At 32.6% G+C, this 20,087-nt stretch overlaps 1 protein-coding gene across 1 annotated transcript in view; it reads left to right on the forward strand.

Annotated features, from left to right (window-relative positions):
* The first annotated feature begins 9,143 nt into the window (after positions 1-9,143).
* Positions 9,144-20,087, forward strand: part of Fim (plastin-2 fimbrin) — a 64,531-nt gene continuing 53,587 nt past the window's right edge. Inside the window, exon 1 of the mRNA XM_035368576.2 lies at positions 9,144-9,347. Coding sequence (XP_035224467.2) covers positions 9,273-9,347 — 75 coding nt within the window. The 5' untranslated portion in view covers positions 9,144-9,272. The remainder of the gene's footprint in view (positions 9,348-20,087) is intronic.

Here is a 20,087-nt window from a genome sequence, read left to right on the forward strand (position 1 = left end):
GCTTGACGCTATTGATTAAAATAATTGCCATAATTTTCAAACTTTAAATTCTAAGATAATTATTTATTGTAAGTGCGTAGTGCATATTAACAGCACATAACCTAAAATAGCAACAATATGCCAAACTTATGGTTTATATAATCCTTGTTGTATAATAAGAGGGGAAAATATTAAAAACAAGTCTTAAAATATTTTCATGCTTTTAAAATGAGACATATTTCTTGCAAGAGAGGTAGCACATAAAATTGTCATTTCGCCAATGTAATTAATATTTAAATGCTAGAATTGTCAAATTACTTAGCTGACACATCAGAAATAATTTTTCTCTTGCAGTAATTGCTTCTATATTGTAAATCTTATGCCGATTAAGAATTCCCATACGATTGCCATTAATTCCCATTTGCTGGCATGATAAATGCTTCTATATATTTTTTAACAATTTTCATAAAAATTAAAATTTGTAAGAAATAATTTCCAATATTTAGGATTGTGCACTGTTGTAGTTTAAATGAGAAATTAACTAAGATTTGATAAAATAACATTTATTAACAGACTTTAGAAACAAGCATGAGACATACCTAGATATAAAAGGGTTAAAAATATTTCCGCATTTAATTGTTCCAATCAACAACTGTATTGCATATTACAAAACTCAACTGAGGTCAGTCCATGGTACCAATGGTACATAAATTTTACAGCTCGGAGGAAATTGAGATGCGATCGTTCAAACCAAGTGCAAGATCTGAGACTTTTTTCTGGGCAAGATCTAAGATTGAAACGTTATTTTGATGTATCGTAATTGGTGAAACGTATCATTTCAGGATTATTTTTACAAAATTTTTAGCTATGAGGAATCCATTTATTCTGTAGTAATTTCACTGCTTCCTCCTCATTTTGTTTGTAAATCCCAGGCAACTTTGCTATTGAACAAGAATTTCTATCTATAGAATTAAAGAGAAAGTGTTAGCACAAAACATTAAACAAGTTATATTGAAATAAATGCTTAATAAAGCAAACAAATAAATATTGAGCTTTTCCTTTTTGTACATTTTGATTCCCTTTAGGTTCTTCATACTTTGTTATTTCATAAATCACCATTTCATATTTTTAATTTTATAATTAACATCTTACTGGATTTAAACTTAAGATCTAATATGCAGCAAAATCCCAAATCTGAAATTGCCAATGTCACGAATATTCTAGATCTTTGACTTTGTACTATATCTCTAACAGCAGTCAGTATAAAGCCATGCTATACAGGATATAAAACATTGCAATGACAGTTTCTTTTTCAAGGATGTTCATGGTCTGAACAACATTTTGTTGTTTACGAAATGCTGCTTAGCACAGCCCAAAACAAGTCCAGCAGACATTAAATTAAATCGGAGGAACATCGTGCATAATTTTTTAAATTTGTGTGGCATATGCTCAGAAGGAGAATGTCAAACAGGGCCCAATGAATAGGTTCTGCATGTTTTCATAGAGGACTGGGAAATTAAATGCATCTTCTGTTTTGAAATGACATCAAAAGGAACATTTTCTAGATTTCATTACAAATGCTTTATATATTGCAGTCCAATGCACAAAGACTACGGTTAGTATTGGAAAAATGCACAACCCAAGCTGTACGGCATGTAAATTATATTTATTTAATGAGAATAATAAAGTGTAATAAACAAATAATAACACATGAATATTTGGCTCAGTTCACTCATAAAACCAAGATGACTGATCACACTGTTGCTATCTTCAGCAAGTTATCACATATTTTAAAACTGTTTTTTGCAGTGCCCATATAACAGAAAAAAGTACCAACATTTCTAATAACAGTTTTTAAATGGAACACTATCATTATGAGTTATAAAATATACTTTTTGTGTCTTATTATGTGAAAACTAACAGTCTCTTAATGAAGAAAAAGTTACAGAAATGATAATTACTTATTACTTATGTCTAAGTAAGAAAAGACATATTTATAATTTATTTAAATCTGTTATTAAAGGGATAGTAATAATCAATTACTCAAGTATATGTTAAAATCTAAAATAAACTTAACACTTATAAATGTAATAATTACTTAAAATGATCTTTTAAAATATATTACCTAACTATGTTACTTCTGATTAACATTTCTTACATGATAAAATATTTCTCAGATTGAATTTTCCTTTAAAACTTAAATACATATTTTGAATATAATGCCACTCATGATATGTCACCATATATATATATATATATAAAGGAAAATATATCACACTTGGCAAGTGTTTGTATATGTTACAAACTAGACAACGGAAGCAAAGGAAGATGAAATGAGTTAAATAAAAACTGTTAGAATGAATAAATTATTAACTTATAGGCTAAACTAAGAATAGTCATTATTAAATTAGAAAGAATTATTATTATTTTATTGTTCCCTTTCAACCAAATATAATCATTATTAAATATCATGGTTTACTAAATCCCACAAATTTACAGAAACGATGTAATAACATAGGTGCTGAGACATGGTAACGTACAACTGCAGCATTCCATAAGCCGAAAAAAAAAGCACTTCTGCCTGCATTGCTGTCATAGCGTATAAGCTCATGCTCAGCTGAAGGCGTTTTTTTTTTCGTGTGTACTTAATATTTATGTTGACTGTAATGCGACCACGCTAACCACATGTAGTGCTAGTAACTGCCAATAGCTCGACACGTAGTCAAGCCATAAAAAAAGCACCATAAGTATACTCTGTTGAAAAATGAACCGCCATCTTTCTTTATTTAATACCCCTCCCTAATCACATATGAAGTTTGCTGCTTCCTTAATTATGTTTGACACATGCAAAATTACATATCACCCGCCATTACGAAATATCAGCGATCAAGTATCACGCTACTAAATCCCAGGGATAAATAGAAGGGCTAGGTCATTCCTTTGTTCGACTCCTCGCCGACGCGAGTCTCATTGAGGGGGGGGAACCGGAAGTCATCTGACGTATCTCTGTTGCACCTGCTCTGATTTCGCGCCTTTAAACTGTAGTTTCATTCAGTTGCGAGACGATTTTCTGGAGATCGCATATCCCAAATTAATTTTAATCATACATATTTGTTTTCTAATAATGCAAATATTTAAAATAATTTGTGTATATATAGTTTTAGTCAGTTTTCCTTTTAAATTCTATATTTAAAGTATCCTTTATGTAATATGGCTTCTTGTGCTGTAGCAACGTGCCGTAACACTTATAGAAATACGAAAGGAAGAGATATTGTATTTCATGCTTTCCCCAAGGACAATTTGCTTTTGACGAAAGAATGGATACATAAATGTCGAAGACAGGATTCTAATAATGTGAAAAACGCAAGAATTTGCAGCGAACATTTTCTGTGCAGTGATTATGAAGATGACATGAGAAATCGCTTGCTTGGATTGCCGCAAAAGAAACTGTTGAAATGCAATGCTGTGCCGAAAGTAAATTTATCGTGTGCAGTAAACAAAATAACACCAAGAAATCGGAGACATTTGAAAAAACTAATGCAGAGTGCTTTTGAAAGACTACACGAATTAAGCCCAAAGAAAATTTATTTTGAGGCCGAGAACGAAATTGAAGCTGACAATAATAAATCAAATGTGAATGATTTTGAAATAAAACTCACAAGTGACAATGCCCTATGTGACAATATCCCTGAGTGCCCTAAGTGTAAAGATAAACAAGAATGTATTGATAATTTGGAGAACAAAATAATATCCTTAGAAAATTGTAATAAAATATTGAAAAATAGAGAAAAGAAAGATTTTAGAATGTTTGCTCAGCGACAAAGAAGGTAGACGACATCTAGAAAGAAATTTGTATCGGAAATTCAGAAATTAAAATCCCAAACAGCGAAATTTAGGAAAAAAACAGAACACATCGGAGACTTTGGAAAAACGTCTAAAGCATATTTTTACAAAGACGCAGATTAACGCATTGCTAGAAAAGAAGGAAAAAATCCGGTGGACTAGTGAAGATATTTCACGTTGCATTGTCATAAGAGCTCTGTCATCTAAAAGCTACGATTTTTGGAAAGAAAAAATGGGAATTCCTTTACCTAGCACTAGCACATTAAAGAGATGGTACGCTAAATTTTCATGTAGCCCAGGAATTCAGAGTGATGTTCTTGCTGTAATGAAGGAAAGATGCCAATATTTGAATTCTGTAGAAAAAATATGCGTTCTCAGTTTCGACGAAATGCCCATAGATTCTAAACTCTGCTATGAATCTAAACTGGACCAAAATCGGTCCTTTTCAAAAAGTGCAGTTTGTTTTAATCAGAGGTCTCATTCCGCAGTGGAAACAACCAATATTTTTTTATTTTAACACTCCAATGAAGAAAGAACTTCTTTTTTCACTCATAAGACATATTCAATGATCTAGAGTAGAAGTGAAAGCAATAGTGTCTGATTTAGGAGGATCTACTACTTTGTGGAAAGAGTTACAGATTTCGATTAATAGTTCTCATTTTCCAAATCCAGTATTCCAAACGAAAAAAATATGGGTTTTTGCAGATTTAGCGCACTGCCTCAAATTACTGAGTGTTGGTGTATTTAATTATGACAAAGCACACTAGGGCTATCTGCCTAAGGGGAGAGATGCCTTCGTTGAGGACTTTCTAAGGGAAACTGGCTCGTATACACGTTACACATGGGGAAAACCACGAAAACGCCCATGCAGCCAGCCCGTTCGCGGGATTCGAACCTCGGACCGAACTACCAGTGTTCAGCGACTTTACCGCTCGGCCTCTGGTGGGCTCAAATTACTGAGAAACCACTTTTTAGATAAAGGATTTGTTTTAGAAGATGGAACTGTTTTAAATGTTGATATTATTAAAGAGAATTAAATTGTGTCGCAAACTAAAACCAAATTATTTAATGGTCAAGGGAAACGAGAGACAAAAAGTAAGTATATATAATATGTTTTGATTTGAAATATTTCTAGATTGCATTTTAAAAGTTAATAGCGTAAAGCATATTTCAAATGAGAACTAATTCTGTTAAGTTATTGTTACAGTTATTTTTATTGTATCCTCTGTTATTATTGATTCGATTTTGTGCTAGCTTAGCATTCTAGATAAAATATATATAAAGTATAATATTAAAGTAATTGGCATAAGAAGACCTGCCCCCTTAACCCCCACTTTTGAAAAATTAAATAATTATTTTAGGTACTGTGAGTAAAGTTGTTTTGTCTAAATTAAGATAACAATCTTACACGTATTTATTTAAATGAAATATTGATGTAAGCCTAAGTTACAAAATTATTTAAAAAAAAAATATATGTTATTATAATGAATCGGGAGAAAAATATGCTAATGTAAAATTTACAATTAGGCTGAAACTCAAACTTAGATTAGCAGAAATTTTGCCATATATAACCATACACGTTTAAAACTATGCCAATTTAAGGTTGTTTTTTTGATTAATTTTAAATAGCTGTTATTATAGTTATTTCAGCAGTAGTACAGTTCTCTTAGTTAACATGCAGGTAAATAAATGATTAGAAACAAACAGGCATTTAAAGAAAAAAAAATCCCTGCAAATAAAAAAAGGAACTTTATGCTAAGAGTAGCGCATTTTATCTATTATTTTAAAATTGAGTAAGTACTATTAAATTTTGTAATGTTCAGTGTAAAATGCATACTGCAATAACATTGTCTCTTCCAAATTATAGCTATCTTTCACACACAGCTCATTTTAAACGCTCATTCTTCAAATTTAAAACGCTAATTTCTATGTTGTCAATTGCATCTCCGCGCTCAGTGGCATCATTGCTACGTCATCATTCCTCACTGCCTGTTTCAGGGGGAGACGCTCTATGAGCTAGCCTTTCTCTTCAGTCCTGCTAAATACGACATATCATCACGATAGTTCGTCCATCTCTGCGCATGCGCTAGCCACACAATTTCACCAAGACCTCGTAAATCGCCAAATTTAGTCGCGGGTTGCGTTTCTTAGGGAGGAAGTAAAAATACGCCTCTTGTCTGGGGCTATATTTGTGATACTCGAATGTTAAAAATACAGCAAGCACAAAATGTTACACTTAGGCAAATGGCAAATTTCTAAAGGTTTATTAGAAATGAGGCAATACATAGGAAATTAAGTGTTAATAAAATAAGTGTATGTATTGCAAAAACGTTTTTCAGAAACATTGAGAAAGTAAATAATGTATCAATTCCGGTCATGAATTACAATTACGAGGATAGCTGAAACAGAACAAGACAAGGTGCAGTGTTGCTCCATTTAAACAGGTAACTTGTTCATATTCTCTCATGTAAAAATTTAAACAAAGTATTTTCTAGCTTCCTTAATTTTCAATAGTTGTTTTAGGCCCTAATTTATCTTAGTCCTTGATCTATTTTACGTGGAAAACTAAATTTTTAACTTAATTTTATCTTATTCTGTTCAGTAATATCAGTTAAGTTATGCAGTCTTACTAGGCCCCGCCCCCCACAATGCCTGATTTGCTAGGAATTGTGCTTACTTTCCAGGTCGCTTATTGGATAGTGCACGTAAAACCAGTTAGTTCCACCCTACGGTCTGTTTCGGACGTTTTTCCCATCTGTTACTCTTGCTTCTAGACTTCTGAGACCATGATGTGTACTGGCACACAAAATCTTTACCATACTATCGACTCCTTTGCAAGACGGACTTTGTTTTCGGAGTAACTCCAAAGGTATATGCGAAGACTTACTCATCGGATGAAATGAGATTTTACCCTCAGCTCTGTGTGTTACTTACGTTATGTGGAAAAAAAATTATGCGATGTTCCTACGCGATTAAACTCAGGATGAGGATAACTCCCAGGAGCCTGACCATACGTGACTTGCACATATGTCTTCATGCTGAGATGAAATTTCATCTTCCTGCACTTTTTTCAATGAAGTGAAAATTCGGTTCTTATCAATAAAAAGCCATACTTGATAATATTAATTAATTTTATTTAGACTTTTGGAACACAAATATATAACTCCTCCTGCTTAATAAAAATTGTGAGTACAAATTTTATTATCAGATCTTTAGAACATCTTCCGATGTTAGCTAATTTCTGGATGTCGTTCTATTTATAATTTTAAAAATATACATCGAGATGAAGTACGCTTGAAATGTTTAATGGTACGATGCAGTAAGTACATTTGTTATGTTATGTACGTTTACGAATACGTTACGTGTAGTTTATTAAGATTTATCTTTAAATAAATGTTTGTCTTTTACAACCATTTGACGAGTGATTAATTTAACTACAAAATGAAGTTAACAGGCAGGAGAAGGATATGTCGGATGGTAAACGTATAAATCAATTTCTTCTTAGCCAGATCTAATCTCGAATGTCTGCCAATGACCGGGTGTAGGTAGTTCATGACGCAGAGTGCCTTTTTCTAACATAATCACTTCATGTGTGATGTTCATTGAGTAGAACTCCGAGATATTTTGCCTATTTCACAATAGCTACCTGCTCTTCGAAGAAGAACAGGTTGTTTTTCAGAGCAGCATTTCGTTTTTTCCTTCTGATAATCAGGAGCTGAGATTTTTGTCGATTAATGGCTACCTTCAAGCAGCGGCACCAAATTTCGGTCAAAGGAATCTGTTCTTGCAGTTTCCGAATTGCAGGATTAATGTTAGCTGATTTGACAGCTAAAGCTGTGTTATCAGGATAACACGCTAGCATGTATGCACTGTTTTGAGGCTTGGGGAAGTCTGCCACATAATATAAATACAAAATTGGCCTAACCGTTGAACCTTGAGGGACACTGGCGGAAATGGGAAATTCACCTGAAGTGGCTTTTCCAATTGCAACATGAAAAGTTCGATCCAATAGAAAGGAGTGCAGAAGTAGAATAAGTTCTCGGTCGAATTACAGGTCAATCAGTTTACAGATGAGCCCCTCATGCCAGACGCGGTCAAAAGCTTTGGCCACATCAAGCATAAGCAGCACAACATTAAGCTTTGAGTGAAGCGCAGCCCCGGCAAATTCTGTGATTATTATGAGCTGCTTGGCTGTCGATAGCTGCTGGTGGAATCCAAATTGTTCAGGCGGGAGTAAGTGAAAATATTTCTTCATTCTGTGCAAGAGAACCGCTGCCTGATCGCGGTATTTTTATGCTTAGAATTTTTGTCAATCCTCAGCATTTAGAAGCACCTCTGCTACTTCGCAGGAAATTCGAAAGTAGCTATTTACTCGATGGCGGTAGGTTGCCACCAAGGAAGTTAGGACCCCCTTGGACTATTCATTCTAACCTCCTTGGTCGCCACAGACCAGGTACTCCGGTGTTTGTACTACTCAAAGAAAAAGTAAAGAGTGACTCAAATTATTTTTATTTGCTCTAGCTTTAAAAATGGCACCAATAATTTAATAGGGGTAAAGAATGCCTAGTCAGGATTAAAATAAAATTTAATAAACTCGAATAAACGAAAAATAAATTAATCTAAAAAAGTAAGTTTTCGTATTCTAAAAATATCTTCCATTTTCTAGCCCAACACAATTTTACATTCAGAGGCCTACGCAGCTGCCCTATCTCGCCTCCAAAGAATTTGTAGGCCATTATAAATTCTTTGCTCGCCCCCTTGCAATGGCTTTCTCAGAAGTGTAATTAAAAAGAAAACTGCTGTGAGTTAAATAGAATAAAATGGTAAACATCCCTCGTTCTAGCAATTTTATACATATTCACATTTCATTTTAATTATTCACATTTTATTTTAATTAGCAAAATGAGAGTACGAACAAAATAACTTTAATCACTATCAAGAACAGAGTATAAAGATAATTTTAATAAATAATGATGAGCAAAAGGGGATAAAATTGTCTTTTTGTTCAGGTTGTCGTGATTCTGTTTTGAAGCTTTTCGGCAGTAATTAAAATTAAAAAAGTCAAGGTAAATCTAGACAGCTGATGGAGACAGTTATTTCCAGTGGACAGAGCTGGTTCCACTCTAAGATTTCGTACTGGAGAAAATATGCCGTCCGTATGTTCTTAGAACTACAACTCCGCTGAAATAGATGTAGCAAGAGCAAACTGTTTTCGTTCACGCCACGTGACTTCCTACTCATTTTTTTTTTTTTTTTTTTTTTTTTTTTTTGTTGTTGTTGTTCCTCCTTGAAAGTCCATACCAGTAAAATGATTGGTTGACACCAGTCACTGACGTTATTACGAAATTTCTTACTCATCCCTTATCGATAACAGCGACGCACGCAAAGCGTTGAATTGGTACTCATCGGTTATTTGTCATACTCATACATAAGGGAGTTAGCGCGAGAATATGGCTACTCCTTTTCGCAGGAGTTTCGTTCTGTCTGGTGAAAATCTGGAAGATCTATGTGATCACTTTAATACTGTGAGTATATGATGTGTTTTTGTTATTAGCTGTTGATTGAAGGTACATTTATGTAAATGGGAGTAGTAATTTGTGTGGGAAGTCCTCTGGGTACAAATTTAAGGGAACATGTTACTTATATTAATTAAAAATGTATGATGGAAAAGGTTTCGTTTTTTGATATAAGAAAATTGAGTACTCAGGATTTTACACAATTGAAATCGCTGGAGACATAAGCTAAAGGTATAGCTTAATGAGCGGTAAATTTATTAATATATATGTTAGTAGTTTCATTCTGAGCACTATTTTAATAATCTTATACAACTCAGTTCCTTCTGCAAGATGTCTTTCTTCATCCTAAGGAGAAAGGTATCGGATTCTTATTGCTAAATATAAATTTTTCAAAAATGAATTATTTAAATTTCATATATTTTGTTATGTTTTACTGCATATTTTTCTATGTGTAAGTTTTGAAAGCATTTTTATTCATTACAAAGAATATTAGTTTGAATACCAAATACATATTATATTTATTTACTTAAGAAAATAACGAACGTGGAGATAACTGTGAAAATGATGATATATTTGCAGTTTTCTCTTCTTCCTGTATTGTTTTCATACTTGACAGAGATGTTTTACATTGCACTGAAGAGCATGTTTCAAAAAGATTTTTCATGATATGTACAGTTTTATATGTAACAAGAAGCTGAATTCTTCAGAAAATTGAGTGTGCACACTTTAGTGTGAAAATTTTTAAAACCAGATTTTTTACATAAGTGGGCTTGGTTGATCTTTATATTATGGTAACTTGGCGTTTTTTTGGCGAAAATTTGGCGACCAACTCTCCTACAGCAACCCTCTATTTTTTTTTTCCCGCCGTCATTTTGTCTTCATGAAGTAAAGACATGTTTCTTTTCTTTTTATCTACTGAACACTTCTTCCAACAATCTACTAGCCGAATTACACTTATGCTAGAAATTTCATCTAACAAAACTGCTTAATCATGACAAATATTCACTGCAAAATTGGGAAAAAGTGCACAATACCATACTCCTTACGCATTTTTCAAAATAATACATACAAATAAACCATGTACACGCCAACTTATTTTTACTTAAAAAAAATCCCAGAATTGCACAAAAATGGCATTGCGCACACTCTTCACTATATCCATGTCCACTGCTTTTTTCTCATAAATTAGAAAAATTTCACGAAAATACATGACAATTTTCTCAATCTTTAAACCCGGTAAAAAGAACATATATGAAATTACCTGATCGCGAAAAAGTATTTACCTTTTCCAAATATGAACATTTCCACATATAAAATATCCAAAAACTTTTACCTCTAAATCATCTATTACATTATACACGTCACCAACGAATTCATACCGCAATCATTACAAATACTTAGTATCAAATATTTAAATTATTTCCATGCACGTTTACTTCAACTAAAACGTATACCAAATTCCTACAAACATAAAATTCACAAAATAACTATCATTTAATTAAAATATAATTAAATTCAAAAACACTACTTAAAATATAAATGAGCACATACATTAAATTAATAAAAAATACCTTACAATCCTAATTACTTTAAACTAAATCATTGCTAATAACAATTTTCCCAATAATACCAAATTCCTTTACTTCCACCTTACATTTAGAACAATGCATAAAAATAATATCCTCAAATAATTAAAAATACTAACTTACCTAATAATCTTCTTCAGAATCTTGAATACGTGTCCGATAAACTTTTCTTCTTTCTGTTTCAGGATCTTTAAAATCGTACTTATATTTCACGGCAAGGTACCAGGTAAAATAAATAACTTAATAAAACATCTTTATCTCGCACAACCTTAAAGAAACATTTATTACTACCCTTTTCAATACCACTAAATACCCATTTCGAATTCACTTTAGTTACGGCCATGGGATCCAAAAATTCACGAACACTGTTTCACACAACACAGAATAAAGCCAAATACAAAATTTCCAGATTTTTTTCAGATTTCCCCCCCTTTTCCGATTAAAGAACCGTAATTCATCCATTAATATCGCATGACATATCCCATGATCTCTCATTTCCCTCACACAAAATAATGCGTAATCGGAACTGAGTACTGCTCACATTATTACCAAAGTCCCAGGTAGTAACCTTTATCGCCTCCAAAATGTCGCCAAACTACCAGTTACCATATTGTAAAGATCAACCAATAGATGATTTAGAGGTAAAAGTTTTTGGATATTTTATTTATTTTATATGTGGGAATGTTCATATTTGTAAAGGGTAAATACTTTTTCGCGACCAGGTAATTTCATATATGTTCTTTTTACCGGGTTTAAAGATTGAGAAAATTGTCATGTATTTTCGTGAAATTTTTCTAATTTATGAGAAAAAAGCAGCGTACATGGATATAGTGAAGAGTGTGCACAATGCCATTTTTGTGCAATTCTGGGATGTTTTTTTAAGTATAAATAAGTCGGCGTGTACATGGTTTATGTGTATGTGTTATTTTGAAAAACGCGTAAGGAGTATGGTATTGTGCACTTTTTCCCAATTTTGAAGTGAATATTTGTCATGATTAAGCAGTTTTGTTAGATAAAATTTCTAGCATAAGTGTAATTCGGCTAGTAGATTGTTCGAAGAAGTGTTCAGTAGATAAAAAGAAAAGAAACATGTCTTTACTTCGTGAAGATAAAATGGCGGCGGGGAAAAAAAAAATAGAGGGTTGCTGTAGGAGAGTTGGTTGCCAAATTTTCGCCAAAAAATCGCCAAGTTACCATAATGTAAAGATCAACTGCTACTTTAAATTTAAAAAAAATTATTTTAGTAATATAACACAGTTTCATCTGAAGTTATTATTTTTTGAATGACAGTGTAAGTCTGGATTGGTTTTTAAATTGACAAAAAAAAAAAAAAAAAAAAAAAAAAAAAAAAAAAAAAATTCTGTGGTAAAAATAAAAGGATGTCAGAATTATTTTTATATAGGGTATATTAAAAGGATTGAGCTTAAGAGCACATTTGAAATCGGATTTCTGAAATATTTGTACAGGTTTATTTCTCCTACAAAATCTGAAAAATGAGACTCATTACTTATCTGTTTGATTGAATGAATGACATTAAAAAAAGAATGAGTTCCTAGATTTTTTTGCTTGTGATCTTTTGCTTGACTTCAATTTACAAATATAGTGCATAAAAAAACAGGATTAATACCTTTCTTAGAAGTGCTAAACATTCACATATGTATGTTTTGATGTTAGCAGAAAGGGATTGAATCGGGAAGTTTCTCTTATATCCGTGTGAAATTTAAAAACAGTGCTGTTTTATTATAAATCCATATACATTTTGTAATGTTTTCTAAAATATTAACTTCCTTAAAAGGTAAGATAAATATCTAGAACATAATCAAGGAGACAGTTCTTTTACAATTAATAGATATGATTACTTTATATTCATAAAAATGTACTACTCATTAAAATGGATTAAGTGTTAATTGTTATGTGATTTATTGCTCAAGTAATTTTAGGATACAGTGCAAAATCCCAGATTTGAAATCGTCGGGACTTCAATGATACTGCATTTCAGAAATCTCCTGATTTTAGATCATTGGTTTAAATGCAGTAAGATGACAGTGAAAAAGGGTAAAAAGATATTTCAGGGTGCCCTTTGACGAAAATTGGCGATTGGCCGGTTGATCTTTACATTATGGTAACTTGCGGTTTTTTTGGCGAAAATTTGGCGACCAACTCTCCTACAGCAACCCTCTATTTTTTTTTTTTTTCTCGCCGCCATTTTGTCTTCAGTGAAGACATGTTTCTTTTCTTTTTATCTACTGAACACTTCTTCCAACAATCTACTAGCCGAATTACACTTATGCTAGAAATTTTATCTAACAGAACTGCTTAATCATGACAAATATTCACTGCAAAATTGGGAAAAAGTGCACAATACCATACTCCTTACGCGTTTTTCAAAATAACACATACACATAAACCATGTACACGCCGACTTATTTTTACTTAAAAAAACATCCCAGAATTACACAAAAATGGCATTGCGCACACTCTTCACTATATCCATGTACACTGCTTTTTTCTCATAAATTAGAAAAATTTCACAAAAATACATGACAATTTTCTGAATCTTTAAACCCGGTAAAAAGAACATATATGAAATTACCTGATCGCGAAAAAGTATATACCCTTTCCAAATATGAACATTTCCACATATAAAATAAATAAAATATCCCAAAACTTTTACCTCTACATTATCTATTATATTACAAACGTCACTAACTAATTCATACCGCAAACATTACAAATGGTTACAAATACTTAGTGTCAAATATTTAAATTATTTCCATGCACGTTTACGCAAATTACTTTACTTCCACCTTACATTTAGAACAATGCATAAAAATATCTAATATCCTCAAATAATTAAAAATACTAACTTACCTATCCTTCTTCACAATCTTGATTACGTGTCCGATAAACTTTTCTTATTTCTGTTTCAGGATCTTTAAAATCATACTTATTATAGTTCACATCAAGGTTCCAGGTAAAATAAATAACTTAATAAAACATCTTTACTTCTATCTCGCACAACCATAAAGAAACACTTATTACTACCCCTTTCAATCCCACTAAATACCCATTTCGAATTCACTTTAGTTAGGGCCATGGGATCCAAAAATTAACGAACACTGTTTCACACAACACAGAATAAAGCCAAATACAAAATTTCCAGATTGTTTCCCGATTTCCCCCCTTTTCCGATTAAAGAACCGTAATTCGTCCATTAATATCTCATGACATATCCCATGATCTCTCGTTTACCTCACACAAAATAATGCGTAATCGGAACTGAGTGCCCGTTGACGAAAATTGGCGATTGGCAGGCAAGGTATAATTTCAAGATGCCTGCTACACAAAACCAAAATAACAAGTCAAAGAATTGCACTAATTTGGCATTGCGCACTGCCTTGACATTGTCCATGTACACATCGATCTATTTTCATTTAAAAATAAAAGGGGCACCCAATTCTACACTAGTGCCAAACAAAAAATATATAATCTTAATAAACTGTATTTTGAATCAAACAATGAAATTACATAAAAAAGGAAATATCGATTTGCCTTATTTAGAAATTTTTCTGACTTCAGTCTGTGGCACACAAAATTCCTTAACAGCATCCAAAAATTTAAAAAAAATATCTGAACTAGAATATGCATATTGCCATTGCCACATAAATTAAAAAAATAAGGGTAAAAAATATCGGCTAATCTTTGGAATATGGTTACAGGTAGTTTGGCGACATTTTGGTAAGGCAATAAAGCTTACTATCTAGGACATTAGCGTTGTACATGGGTAAAGTGAAGAGTGTGCGCAATGCCATTTTTGTGCAATCCTGGGATGTTTTTTTAAGTGAAAATAGGTCAACATGTACATGGATACCATGTATGTGCAATTCTTAAAAATGTGGCAAGCAGTTTGCGATTCTGCACTTTCTTCCAATTTCGCACCTAATCTTCGTCATGATTAAGCATTTTTGTTTCATAAAAGTTCTAGTATAAGCGTAGTTTGGCTAGCAGATCGTTGGAGAAAATGTTGAGTTAAAAAAAAAAAAGCCTTTACTTCGTGAAAACAAAATGGCGTCCAAAACAAAACTAGCAGGTTGCTGTAGCAGGGTTGGTCGCCAAATTTTCGCCAAAAAATCGCCAAGTTACTATAATTTGAAGATTAACCAAAGTATCCTCTGTAGTGCCTGATGTCGGTGGCATTTCTTCCGAAAATATGTTTTTATTGCACTCCACACACCTTCGATAGTGTTCCAGTTTTCGGATCCTTAAATGTCACTACGTGATTTACTGAGAAGTGAACATTATCAAAAAGACCGTACGACTTCTAGCAGTTGGATATGATCGTTGTTCCAGGTAAAATATTCCGTTGAATTGCATTCAACAAAGTCTCCTTTCTTCTGTCCTCAACCACTTCCGCTCTCTCGTTGTATACCACCAAACACCACTTTACCACCAGCAGCCATTTTGCAATGCAAAGCACAAAATATGCAATGTGCTTCCTAGTAACATCCAATGCAGAAATAACCTTTTTCAAATATTTTCTCATCACTCAAATTCACCGCAATCATGCAACCAATCACGTCATAATAGGGTTTCCATAACATTCAACTACTCAGGTTACCATAAATGAAACAACAATTTGGTGATAAATTAAACAACTTGGCGATAATCGAAGGGGCACCCTAAAATATAGACTAACCATGAAATAGTTGTCTCATTATTTCATAAACATTTATTTATTATTTCTTAAGGTAATCAATTTACCAAGAAACCTCAATATATATTTGTTTCTAAAAATTTCTTTTAATGTAATTTGTTCCATTTTTTATGCTAATATTTTCACTTTAATTTTATGGTACTATTCGGTTTTAAGGGCCGTAAAAAAATTGCAGCGAAAATGTATGCGCAAAAGCGCCAAATCTAGCAAACGCGCTCATTTAACAGCGCGCCACATCTAGCGTACGCATTGATTTCAGATTGCGTAAATTTATATAGTTCTATATTTCTTAAGACGCCATTCACATACTAGTTTAATTTTTAAATCCTTTTTTGATATCCTTTGGATTTAACAATTTGGGAATTGCCTATGACGAAAAGTCGGCAATAGAATTTTTGGGTAAAGTGCAGAATTACCCACTGCTTGACATGTTTTTAAGAAGTGCACATACTCGGTATCCATCTGCACATCGACCTGTTTTCACTTAAAAAGAAATCCTAGAATTGCACAAAAATGGCACTGCGCACACCCTTGACTTTATCTATGTACACATCGACCTATTTTCACTTAAAAAGTAAAAGAAAATTGACAAAAATTCAATTGTTTTTACCCTTGTAAAAAGCGGCAAACAAATAAGTGAGTGATTCTGCACTTTACCGAGATTATTTTCAAAGAAAAGGCATCATTCATTATAGAAAATTACGTTTGAACAACCAACGAGATGAAATTATGCTTTAGCGATAAGTCGGTAGCGAAATAGCGATGCAGGCATCCATTCAGTTATGTTTAGCAATTTTTATATAAATTATAATAATGATCTGAAATAGTTATTTACTCTTATGCTTCCATTCAGTCATGTTTAGCCGTTTTCATATAAATTATAATAAAAAAGTATTATATGAAATTAACCTTTCATCTAAATTAAAACATCCATCTTAGATAGTTATTTACTATTATACTTCCTTTCTTGCCGCAATTATTAGGGTTGCTGCAATTCTTTTTGGCAGCATTGGCATCAACAATAGTTTGGCGATTTTTTACGGCCCTCGAAACCGAATAGTACCAATTTTATAGATGGACATAATTTCTTGTTCACCTATAAAGGTCCATTTTTCAAGTCCTGTAATTATCATGTTGAGAATTCTCACTAAACTATCAATCAAAATTTTTTCATTCTGAGCAGCCCTTAGTCAATTTCTTCAGTATTGGTAGAAATATACAAACCATACTACAGATTTTGCCATACATTGATTGATGTATCATTTTCATTTATTATCATGTTTTCAGAATTCCATTAATAGGAAAATTTCGCCTTTTGCTTGTGATCTTGTCAAACTTTCAAATTCACTGCTGTCGTCATCAATATAGTAGCCGCCGCCCGTAAATTTATGTAAAGAACTTAGACCAGGGGCATAGCTAGAGGGGGGCATCTATCCCTGGGCGCAGGATCCAAGGGGCGCCAAACTGATGTTACGACATTTTAGAATTAAATGTTTTCCATCCTTGGCAAGCAGTAGGGGGCGTGAAATCTTCAGTTGTCCCTGGGCGCTGAAAACCCTAGCTGCGACTCTGACTTAGACATAAATTCAAGTGCTTGCCATTTAAAATAATGTCAAGTATTTTTTAAATATCTACAGACACATCCTCTCATGATATCGTAGACACATCCTCAGTGTTCCAAGTAGCAGAATTTATGTTGAAGATATTTAAAAAATTCTTGAATGGTCTGTGCCACTGTTAAAAAAATACAGCATAGATTTTAAAAGTGCTAATTATATCTGCAATTCCAGACGCACAACACTTCAGTATCCATTGGGTGTATAGTTTGGGGGACAGAATGAGATGGAGATGTTATCTTTTATTAAAATATTACAGATACTGAAGAAATTTACGGAAAGTGAATTATGAGCCTAACCATTATCTGTTATCCTGACAACTTTTTGCATCATCCAGGGTAAACCAACCGATTTCAAATGTTGCAGAGCTTCAGGTATAGAATGATTTTCAAACTAGTCATTTTTAATGTTTGTGTCATCTCTGCTCTTTTATTTGAATGATAGATGACAGAGAAAGTCTTTCCTTTAAATGCCTGAGGTTGTGATTTTTTCAAATTATAAAATGTTTGTATTTCTGCATTCTTACAACATTTGCACACGCTGAAATCGTTAGTCTGGCTTTGGAATCTGTGACTTCAGTCTTTTCTGCAGAGGTTATTAAGGCAGTCTGTAGCATGAGATAATTTTTCACTATTAATGAATGAGCTTGATAAATTCATCTGCAAATTGGTCAGCTCCTTCAGTGTCAGCTGAAGCTTTTTTACCTGAAATTTTTTAATTACCTTGTATGTTGGCTTTTTTTTTTTTTTAAATTTATTTAGCTACACAGTGAAATATATTAAGATTGTAAGTCCATTTCCTTATGAAATAATTTGGCTTGAACCATTAGGATTTGACCTATTAATGGCCTGCCCTCAATATGACCCGCCACACCCATCATCCTTTTATCATGGTCACTTTTAGCATAAGAAAAGATTTTTCTGTTATTCATTCCAAATGGAGGCTCAGAACCCAGAAAAAGTCCCTAGACTGATATACCTTTACTAACTTTTTTTTTTTTTTTTTTGCAGCAGTTTCATTTTTTGCTCGACTGACATTGAAACTTACTTTCACTTTTCAGATCATGCTGTAGCTTCAGAAGTAGAAACTTTTCTCAGCATAATAAAAAGTTCAAGCTTTAATTTTGATAGCATAGCTGTGATAATAGCCTGCAAAAAATAATAAGCTGGATAAAATTAGAAAGCTAAGTTCAGTTAACATAGCACATTGCACTAGAGGAGCGACATTAACTAAACTCAGTTTTCTCAGAATCTAATTTTCCCCCCTCTTTCTCACTGTTATGCCATGTAAAGAAAAATCTCACTTCAAGTGTCTTGAAACAAATATCCTTATTTTTTAGATCAGATAGAAAAATATTTCCTACCTGCAAGCACATAAAAGGCCGAAAGTGGAATAGTGGCCAACATCAGTACAGCATCAGTCACTGAATAGTCATTGGCCATGTTTCCATAGCAGGTCTGATTCCGTAATACTTCCTTAGGTAGATATAAGTGACATGCAGGAATCTCAGTTAGTCTTGAAAAAAATTGCTTTCACAGCATACCTGTCCTTTTTTATTTTTGTTTTTTGTTTAAATATTACATTGTTTATGTTTTTTAGTGATTCAGATTTCAGACTTTGTGATGCATTTTCTGATTATTGACACCTCAACCGAAAAGCCGCAAAAATAATTACCATGCAAAATACAGTACAAAGTCCGTAATCCGGACTTGTCGGGACTTCGGCGATTCCGGATTGGAGATTTTTCTGGATTATAGATCATCAATTTAAATCTGATAAGATGGCATGCAGAAATTATACAATTAAAAATATGAAACCATAATTTATGAAATAAAGAGCAAATATGATCTAAAGGGTATCAAAATTTACAAAAAAAAAAAAAAAAAAGGTTGATCTTTGGATTATGGTAACTTGGCTATTTTTTGATGAAAATTTGGCGACCAACTCTGCTACAGCAAACCTCTATTTTTTTTTCGCCGCCATTTTGTCTTCACGAAGTAAAGACATGTTTCTTTTCTTTTTATTTACTCAACACTTTTTCCAACAATCTATTAGCCGAATTACACTTATGCTAGAAATTTTATGTAACAAAACTGCTTAATCATGACAAATATTAACTGCAAAATTGGAAAAAGTGCACAATCACAAACTCCTTGCGCGTTTTTCAAAATAGCACATACACATAAACCATATACACGTCGACTTATTTTTACTTAAAAAAACATCCCAGAATTGCACACACTCTTAACTTTATTCATCTACACTGCTATTTTCTCATAAATTACAAAAATTTGCAGGAAAATTTTCTTAATCTTTAAACTCGGTAAAAAGCACATATATGAAATTACCTGATCGCAGAAACGTATATACCCTTTCCAAGGATGAACATTTCCACGTATAAAATAAATAAAATATCCAAAAGCTTTTACCTCTAAATTATCTATTATATTATAAACGTCACCAACGAATTTATACGCAAACATTAAAAATAGTTACAAATACTTAGTGTCAAATATTTAAATTATTTCCATACACGTTTACTTTAACTGAAACGTATACCAAATTCCTACAAACATAAAATTCACAAAATAACTATCATTAAATTAAAATATCACTAAACCATGTACACGTTGACTTATTTTTACTTAAAAAAACATTCCAGAATTGCACAAAAATGGCATTGCGCACACTCTTCACTATATCCATGTACACTGCTTTTTTGTCATAAATTAGAAAAATTTCACGAAAATGCATGAAAATATTGTGAATCTTTAAATCCAGTAAAAAGAACATATATGAAATTACCTGATCGCGAAAAAGTATACAGTCAAAA

Source organism: Stegodyphus dumicola, chromosome X1 (genome assembly GCF_044657685.1).
Source record: "Stegodyphus dumicola isolate Sdum_Otavi_A_Nest chromosome X1, ASM4465768v1".
Classification (NCBI taxonomy): domain Eukaryota; kingdom Metazoa; phylum Arthropoda; class Arachnida; order Araneae; family Eresidae; genus Stegodyphus; species Stegodyphus dumicola.